General features: G+C 38.1%; 1 protein-coding gene across 1 annotated transcript in view; it reads right to left on the reverse strand.

The window, feature by feature from the left end:
* SKIV2L2 (superkiller viralicidic activity 2-like 2 (S. cerevisiae)) overlaps positions 1 to 9,595 on the reverse strand; it is a gene marked incomplete at both ends in the record, with an annotated part of 32,594 nt that extends 22,999 nt beyond the window's left edge. Inside the window, 9 exons of the mRNA XM_009581792.1 lie at positions 99 to 201; positions 985 to 1,083; positions 2,302 to 2,426; positions 2,775 to 2,865; positions 3,846 to 4,020; positions 4,854 to 4,966; positions 5,499 to 5,561; positions 7,739 to 7,805; positions 9,464 to 9,595. Of these exons, the coding sequence (XP_009580087.1) occupies positions 99 to 201; positions 985 to 1,083; positions 2,302 to 2,426; positions 2,775 to 2,865; positions 3,846 to 4,020; positions 4,854 to 4,966; positions 5,499 to 5,561; positions 7,739 to 7,805; positions 9,464 to 9,595 (968 nt within the window). The remainder of the gene's footprint in view (positions 1 to 98; positions 202 to 984; positions 1,084 to 2,301; positions 2,427 to 2,774; positions 2,866 to 3,845; positions 4,021 to 4,853; positions 4,967 to 5,498; positions 5,562 to 7,738; positions 7,806 to 9,463) is intronic.
* Between the last annotated feature and the right edge of the window lie 313 nt (positions 9,596 to 9,908).

The raw sequence follows: 9,908 nt of genomic DNA on the forward strand, positions 1-9,908 counted from the left end.
AAAAAGTACCTCATGGAATAATTGAGACACAAGCATAACTTGCACACAACTTTGTTGTATTATACAATAAGTTTCTTTAGAATGGTATTCAAACTCACCTTTTGTTCCTCCTTTCCTGCCTTTCTGGTCCCCTTTTGCTAAGTCTCCTGCATCTCTAAGCACTTGCATCGCCGTATTAAAATTATCTTCTCTGAAATCTCCCTAGATATAAAACACAACCTTTGTAAGCAATTACTTCTTACATAACTCACTTAAAAATACTTAGTGCTTTGCGTAGCCAGTACCATTACCCCACATTTACAGGCAAAAGGACAAAAACAATGCATAAGCTAGCAAGTACGTTTACTAGGTCAGTGGCACAGCTCAGAATTACATTGGTGCCTCTGAAGTTATTGCTCGTTGTTCTATCCATCACACCATCAACCATGCTAGACCTGCTGAATGACACAATACCAAAACTGACTTTTAGGAATGTCTACATGAAATTACACTGCCCAACGAAGACCTAGCTTCAAGCGCAGTACTACTGTTTATGGGCATAGCTATTGCTGTGCAAGCTTATGATGAATTTTAAACAAGTCGTTACTTCAAAATCACCTAAAGTCACAAAAATATTTTGCCCCTGCAACCGAAGTAAAATTTAAATGCTACTACGTTTTCTTTTGAGTGAGAAACAGTATAAGAAACATCAGATACTTTGCAGATTTACAGAAAGCAGCATGTACTTTAGAAAACAAAGCAAGGATGAAGGCACTTAATCTCAGCAAAGTATTACTCAGCTGACTACACGACATTAGATAATAAAACCAATCTCTTCCATAAGACTCAAAAAATCTAACAGCAATTTAGAGATCACTGTTACCCATTTGTACTTCATTTTAACACAAACATCCTTTGTATAGCCAATCCAAATTTTGCAAGAGATCAAGCTCGTGACTGATATGCGAGGAAAAAGATCTTTCAAACAAACTGAATATTCCTTACATTTTCATCAACAACCAGATGGAGTCCATCTCCTCCTGCTGGGAATATATAATGTTGCAGTGGAGTGGGTCGATAGTCAGTGTAAATCACATGGCAAGGCTATAAAGAAAGAACAGCATACACACAAACATTTAATATTTCCAATTGCATTGTAAAAACTCTTGCTTGATGGAAAATCCAATACATTACTATTAAAATACCCCTTTCCAAAAAAGCCAGAAAGTAAGACTCAGAGAAACTAAGATGATAAATTTTCTTTCCAGAATACGGATCTTGTACTAATGACGTTGCTTAAGAAAATGAAGGTTTGCAAATCCTTTAGAAGAACACAAATTGGCTACAAAAATTCTTTCTCATGAACACAAAAAGCAAGGACAGGTAATATTTCCTTCTGTATTATTACGCAGACTCAAAATCCTAACACCTTTTAAAGCCAAAGAAAAAACTGTTGATTTCTATTTTGTAAAAAAGCCTGCAGTATTTCTTACACCACCTAAAAAAGGCACACAATAGACTTTAAAAAACATTTAAGGTTTTAATGCATGGAGAAAGCCTGTTTAGAAAAAAAATAAACAAAATACTTCCTTTGAAATATTAAATACTACGTAAATCTGATTTAAAAAAAACCCCACAGTCTAGTGTTCTGCAAAACAAAGTCAAGGTTTGTGCCAAGCTTAAACAGACATCTCTTATACTATGCTCCTTTCTTCACAAACAACATAAGAATCAATCTCTGGGGTATTTTTAAAATTGAACCAACTTCTTGTGGATATTACCTTCCCTAACTCTAATTCCCATATTCTTTGCTGTAAAAGCATCTCTTAAAAAAACAGAGTAAAATAAACCTAATAGTTACAGGACAGGATAGATTTCTTACATTCCTCTTTTCTCACTTTGTTTGCATGCATATATAATATTTCCTATGGATTTATGACTTTTGATTTCCACATGGCCTTTTTACAAAGCTCTTCAAACAAATTCTCCAAATAACCTTGTCTATCAGCCCTCTGAAAATCATAGTACATTCATCATGTTTCATAATTCAGAATGTTTGTTGAAATCAAGCTGGTGTCTAAATAAATGTAGAAAATAAACATTAAAGAAACAGCTGTAATGTTGCTATGTAGAACCAACAACCACTATAGCTGCAAGAGCTAGGAGTACAACCAGAGAAGCCAGGAGTGATCTACACCCTCATTTATGAGCAGTAAGAATATGACTAAAAAGACGCTCAAAGGCTCAGTTCTCGTCAACCAAAGAGACAGTATTACGTCACAAGACAACAAGGATGGAAGTACAGCACATCAGAAACATTACCTGTTTGTGAAGATGGCAGATCCATTCAGCAAACTGACGGGCATTTGGAATAGTTGCAGAAAGGAACACATAATGAACATTGTCAGGGAGCAAAATAATTGTCTCTTCCCAAACCACACCACGTTCTGAAAATGGAAAAGTCACATGGGAAATGTACGTGGTTAACGCCTATTTTTCAGCTGTGAAGCCAAAGAACAGCATAAAGACAAAATAAAACAAAAACCTAAAAAAAGTCTCCCCTACACAGATGGGGTATAGCAAATGCCCTCAAAGTGGCTTTTGCCTTGGCAAAGAAAATGCAGACTGCAACACACCGTAACTATCTCATATACAGTAGAAAAAAAATTCGGAGTGATTTAGGCACAAAGATGACTGATTTTAAGAAAAAGAATAAAGATTTAGTTCTTCAAAAGAAAAAAAATTTGTTCTTGAGGAAAAGATTTTTGAAAAGAAAAATTGTACATATAGGATACCTGAATCTCTCATGTAGTGAATTTCATCAAAAATAACCCATGCAACTTCTCGCATAACCTCAGAACCTCTGTAGAGCATACTTCTCAAAATCTAGAAAAGAAAAAAAAAAATTGAGATCCATCACGTGAAATAACAACAGTCACATGTTACAGAGATGTCAGTAAGAAATTGCCAGAATTTTTGGTTCACATTTACATGGCAATATGAAATCTTATTTTGCACAAAACTTAAAAGCACTTAAAGATTGGCTGTGACATGCTTTCCAAGTTGATTCCAATCTAACAAATCTCATGATATGAGACAAACTGGTTTCGCTGCAAGAACAGTGAAGGAAGATGAAAGAAAAAACATTATTTTCCTCCCAGCCTCTACTTGGTAGGTCTACAGATCTACTTCTGCCAAGCTTTCTTTTTCCCTCATCCTAATAGATAACCTCTCCGTGATTAAGAGGAAATCTTTCATTAGAAATCAAGTCATCCTGTCTCTCCACCCCAATCTATTCTCCGTAAGACTCTTTACTCCTTTGAGGTAAAGACAGAAAGAAGAAAATTCCAACTCAGAGCTGGACAGATTTGTACAACAGAAATGTGACAAAACGGTGCCAACAGTACTTTGTTACCAAAGGTGAAAAGCTGTACATTCCTGGAGTACAAGCATCTAGTGTGAACCACTCAACTATCAGCCAATGATCTTCCTCTCCCCATTTTGTTTCCTTAGAACAAAATACTGACCCTACAGGATTCAGTAAGTCTGACTGACTTGCAGTACTTCACATTTATCTAAAGAAAACTCAGGTGTCTTGAGCATTCAGGAAATTAAGTTCTGCCTTTCTCCATGCGAGAATGAACGTTCCTGACTGACAGTCCAAAAGCATAAATTTACAGAGATTTACCTAACTTTTTCAATAACCAGAAGTTAAAACATTAAGGGACACGTAATTAACTTTATAACATTTTCTACCCTAATTGGGCTTACTATGTGATAACTTTAATCTTTTAATATCAGACCTTCTCAGTTAAAAAAGGGTAGAAGAAAACACAGATAGATCAAGAATTAATATCTGATCTTACCTCGGTTGTCATTACCAGACAAGAGGCTGTAGGATTAATGGTGACATCCCCAGTCATCAAACCAACATCCTGAAATTCTTCATACATCTCACGGTACTTCTGATTACTCAAAGCTTTAATTGGACTTGTAAATATCACACGCTGTTTCTCTCTCAAAGCCAGGGCAATTGCATACCTGTATTCAAACATTGTACACATTAAAGTCATCAGGAAGACATTCAGAGCATATTACTTTCCTCCAATCTTCTGCTTAAAAAAATGAAATAAAATGTGCAATTCAGAACATCAGTAGAATGATACGAAGCATTTCATTATTAAGTTCTGTGCAATCTTAACTCAACTATGTATGCCTCTTTGGAGAGCAACAAATCATTGACAACGAGTTAATGGATTTTTATGGACATCAGAGCACACCTAGTTGAATCTAAAAACCTAATTGTCACTGTCTCAAGACAAACTATTATTATTTGAGCCGATGCTCTAATATATCTACATGTACATCTCACTTCTCACCTCAGGTCAGCAAAGACACTCCACTGTCAGACCAAACACTGACAAAAAACGTACACTATCTTTTGAACATTTCTTGACCGATAAACACCAAGGTTGCAAATTAAATCAAACCAGTGCTTCTGACAAAGCAGAGAAAACACACAAGAAACTCCTTATTAGTTATAGTCAGGGGCTAGAAAACAAAGGTATTTTTTTCCAAATTCATGCAAATCTGTATTGCAGAAACTCTCCTTTCAATCTAGACAATAACACTTCAACAAAACCAGATAGTTTAAAAATAAAAGGTAAGCTTAAACATGAATTAAGCCTTTCACTACCCACTAAACAAGAGGAAAGAAGTAATTTTTACACTCAAGAGTAGTCAATTCAATTCTAACACTCATGGTCCAAACTTTGTATGAAGAAACTGAGACACAACAGCTACCGATGGACCAACAAAATGCATGACAAACATTACACCATTCTCTTACTAAAGCCTGTCAGAAAATTACTTACTCTGCACAAACAGTTTTACCAGCTGATGTATGAGCCGACACTAACACAGACTGGTTATTATCTACACAAAGAATAGCTTCTCTCTGAAAGGCATCAAGAATAAATGGATATTCCTAAAAAGAAAGGAAGCAAAAACATTACATATTTTTAACACAGACTGTTACTTATATCTGATTAATTTTGTGACTGATCTAGTGTGCAAATTATAGGCAGAAATGAAATCCCTGTTGATATTTGTAACTTAACTGATCTTAATCCAGTATTTTGCAATGACTTTGTATTTAAATAATTTTATCTAATACAACACCTAAGATCTTTGCTTATGTCTTGTCATATCAAATGAAAATCTTGCCCTGATGACTGATTTTCCTCTAATTTAGGAAGAGAAACTACAGTGTACAACTGAAGCCATCACCTGATATTGCAGAATAGAATTGAAATCACAACAGCCTATCCACCCCATTCCACCACATCATTTTACTCTACCAAATTTAAAATATAGAGACACTAATCTTACTTAGGACAGGCCATCTTTTCAAGATACTCTTTTCCAAACCTTACTGACAAAGTACCTAATTTTTCCCTCTACCCTCATCTAGTGTCTTTAGCATGCAAAAAGAAAAGTATATGCAATCTATCACATACTTTTGCAGCTTTTCCAGTTCTTGGCTTCAGACCTGTGAAGTCTTCATCTGCTGGAAGTGCAACCTATAAAACACATTTTAAATAAAAACAGTTGTAGAATTCTCGGTGTCCACTCCAGTGACATGGCAAGCTATGAAGAGCTGGGGCAGGAGATGTAAAGTGCCTGAAAACTAATTTGAATTTCTATTACCCTGTTTCTAAGAGCTCACGTGTCAAGGCTTCCTTCCTTCCCCTCAGAGTTTTTCAACCAACATCTCTATCCTCCTGCCCCAACAATGCTCCTTCTCTCACTTCTCTGATACTCCCTATTGTCTTGTGTGAAGTACTTCTGCTTCACCTACGTTGGAACATCAGCTCTTAAGGCCAAGACACAGTCATGGCTTCTGGCCAATGGATGTTAGGAGCAATTACTCAGCTCACATTGATAACACTCCCTTTCGAAGACAATGTATTTATACAGGTAAAGCTCCTGTTCCTGGCCAATATCTAACATTCATTTATACTAAATATTTAAGCTCTCTTCAGCTACTAAGTGATGGCAGACCTCTACCAGATATCTCAAGTTAACAAAGATTGTACAGATGCATGGGCTTTAAAACCTGTATCGTCAATTGTATATACAGTTCCTTCATTACAAAAGTCTAATCACACAGCGTCCTTGTATGTGACCCTAATTAACTTGAGCTATTTCTGGAAGACAGCACAGAAAAGAAAACAAGCATAAAAGTACAAGGAAGTTAAAATTTACATATTTAATTATCATAGAAACTCTGACAATCATCTTTGGATGAAAGATGATTAAAAAAAATAGATCAGCATTAATACTTCTGATTTTTCATATTTTAAATTGTACTTCTGTCTATTAAAACAATTTGAAAATGGATAGTTTTCGTTATTTTGTTTTTACATAAAAAACCTTTTTCCTTTTTTTACCAAAATGTAATTTTCAACAGTAAACAGCCTTACAAGAAAGCCTTTCATTCTTGAACAAGAATAGCAAAATCTTTCAATGCAATACTGCACACTTAAATCACACTATGAACACAGACCTATTTTAACCACCAGTGGGTTTTCCTCCTCAACAACAGTACTCTGAACGTGCTTGGTACCTTTCAAATATGGAAGTCTACCAAGATTATCATCCAGTTTTTCACAATCATTTTATTACAAGTATCATTCAAACTGCTGCTAGTAAGATACCCTCTTAATTTTTCAAGTCCCTTTTGTGCATGCTCAATGCCAGATACAGACCTCAATAGGCTTTACAAGCCTATTCCACCTTAAATAAAATAGGAAATTATATATCTGCTTGAGAGGAGAAAGGCTCTATGGAGGAATCTGGACAGGCTGGATCGATGGGCTGAGACCAACTGTATGAGGTTCAACAAGGCCAAGTGCCGGGTCCTGCACTTCGGCCACAACAACCCCATGCAACGCTACAGGCTTGGGGAAGAGTGGCTGGAAAGCTGCCCAGAGGAAAAGGACCTGGGGGTGCTGGTTGACAGCCGGCTGAACATGAGCCAGCAGTGTGCCCAGGTGGCCAAGAAGGCCAATGGCATCCTGGCCTGTATCAGAAATAGTGTGGCCAGCAGGAGGAGGGAGGTGATTGAGGCCGCACCTTGAATACTGTGTTCAGTTTTGGGCCCCTCACTACAAGAAGGACATGGAGATGCTGGAGCGTGTCCAGAGAAGGGCAACGAAGCTGATGAAGGGTCTGGAGCACAAGTCTTATGAAGAGCGGCTGAGGGAACTGGGACTGTTTAGCCTGGAGAAACGGGGGCTGAGGAGAGACCTTATCGGTCTCTACAACTACCTGAAAGGAGGCTGTGGTGAGGCGGGGGTTGGTCTCTTCTGCCAAAATAACTAGCGATAGGACGAGAGGAAACGGCCTCAAGTTGCACCAGGGGAGGTTTAGATTGGATATTAGGAATAATTTCTTCACTGAAAGGGTTGTCAAGCATTGGACCAGGCTGCCCAGGAAGTGGTTGAGTCACCATCCCTGGAGGTATTTGAAAAATGTGTAGATGAGGCACTTAGGGACATGGTTTAGTGGTGGACTTGGCAGTGTTAGGTTTACGGTTGGACTCAATGATCTTAAGGGTCTTTTCCAACCTAAATGATCCTATGATTCTATGATATAATAAATACAAGCGCAATAAACAATGTTATTATACTGGCAGTAATACATATAATTCTATAAAAAAGCCTGTACTTTTCACGCGCATTTTCACTGCACTCACCTCATGTGTACAACCTTCAACAGTTTCCACAGCTTGCACCTTTACTTGAGGCATCAGGTCTGCCAGACTAAAAACATATGAGTTAGGATTGCCAAAAAGGTATTTAAAAATCCTGTTTTATATATAAATGCAAAAATGTTGAACTTCACCTCTACTTTAACTGCAACGTTAAAAAAAGGACGCACAAACTTGAAACAGCAGAGACTACTACCAGGACTAAGAATACCTGTAAGTGTTACAATTTTGCTACTATATAAATCTACTTTAGCTACTGCTCCGGGATTTCTAACGCCTTAAAAACTTAAAAACGCACCACAAAACAGCACTTGGATCACATTTGTTCACGTGAAGTTTTCTGATGAAATAGGGACGTTTTTTCAATATATAACAAAGCGAAATTCAAGACCTGTATTCCTGCTACTATTCATGACATCGAATAACAGCAGCTTGAAGCATTCCAAGCAGCTGCCTGAAGAGAAGACCCTGTTTTCTTTACCAGTTCCTTTACCAGGCCACAAGAAGGGGCTGGTGTCTCACTGCACAAAACAAGTGGTTTTTTCTGATGGTTTTAACACACTTAGTAAGCTCCTGTGGGCAAGTATACGTTCTACTGAGACCACTAACAAAAAGACTGACTTAAAATGTTGACTCTGGTTCTGTTTTGCTTCTATACAGGTACCCTTTGTTTACAGTGTTCTGAGAAGTCTTCTCATGACTTCGTCACAGAAAATCTTACCTTTAACTTAAGAAAAACTACCAGGTAAGACCAAATGACAATCCACACCAGAATTCTGTCTGACAGAAGTCAATAACACATGACCCAGAGAACAGTATAAGAACACAGCAAGCACACTATTTTTACTTCTGTACAGTTTTCTACATCTTGAGCTAGGAGGTACACACCTGCATTTGGCAGCTCTGGATGAATTTTTATTCCATGAACCATCCTAATTATTTTCTGAACCAACATAAACTCCCAAGTTCCCAAGAATCTCCTAAGCTACATTAAGCTGAAAAAGTGCCCGCACTGTCCCTTCACTCTGTTTTCAAAAGCCCTCATAACACCTGTCATGAAGTTCTGGAAAGAAAAGAGGAAAAGACATGCAGATCCTAAAGCACAGACATGGCATTGCGGCTTCCCTTCAGCTGCCTTATCGCCCCAGCTGTTAACATGTCCAAGTATACCCCCACCATGTCAAATACCTGCCATTTGTGCTCAAATTTAAAAGCATGTCCATAGCTAAGATTCTAAATATTTGCTGCAATTATAACCTTACATGCCTCAAAAGCCTTGTTACTGCCTCCTTGGTCAAATTCTTCTTCCTGTATCCCAAGCCAATTATGTCTTTCAGTGGCATAGTACACAGCAAACCTGCCTCCTCCCACGTGCCTCACTGCTTATCTCTTGCTATATGCCTGAAATCGACACGATGGCTTTGACCAAGAACCACCAATGCATATACAGTAACCACAAATACATGAACATTTCATAGTGCAGTTGCCTGTCTGTCCTCAATATTATTTTAAACATATCCAGTGCTTGTCACTGCTGAAGCTGTACTATCAGCAGCTCACTCGTATAAAAAACAGAAAATCAACTTCATTCGCAAACTCATCTTAACATGAAAACACTGCAAAGCTACTTACATTGACTATTCACAACTGACACATAGCTAACCAGTATATCTTGTTATGATTTCCTTAAACATTAAACTAAGCACTTACTTAGCATCTTCTGATATAACATCTTCCAATTTTGGTTTCTTTCCCAAAACAGCATCTTCAGTACTATCGACCTCAACTTCCCTTTTAGGCTTCCCTGTCGCAGCTACTGAAGATTTTTCCTCCAATCGCTTTCTGCAACATGAACAGACAACAAATTTAAAGTTTGCCTCTTTTATGTATGTATTTTCAGAAAAGAAATTAGGTGTCCTACGGGCAACAGTGATCACATTGCATTCAGGGCACAACCCGGGGAACTCCACCCACGAAAACCGCAGTGGGTTTTCAAACCACTTCCTGGATGAGCTTGCCCCCAGGCCCCCGCGCTCCCCAATCGCCCACTGCGCCCGGGCTGGCTACAGCTTTGGGTTCAGGGATCCCAGGAAAGCGCGTCCCTTTAGGCTGCACCGACTCCCCGGTCCCGAGGGGGTTCAGTAGCTCAAACAAG

The sequence above is a fragment of the Fulmarus glacialis genome, unplaced genomic scaffold (assembly GCF_000690835.1).
Source record: "Fulmarus glacialis isolate BGI_N327 unplaced genomic scaffold, ASM69083v1 scaffold39707, whole genome shotgun sequence".
NCBI lineage: Eukaryota > Metazoa > Chordata > Aves > Procellariiformes > Procellariidae > Fulmarus > Fulmarus glacialis.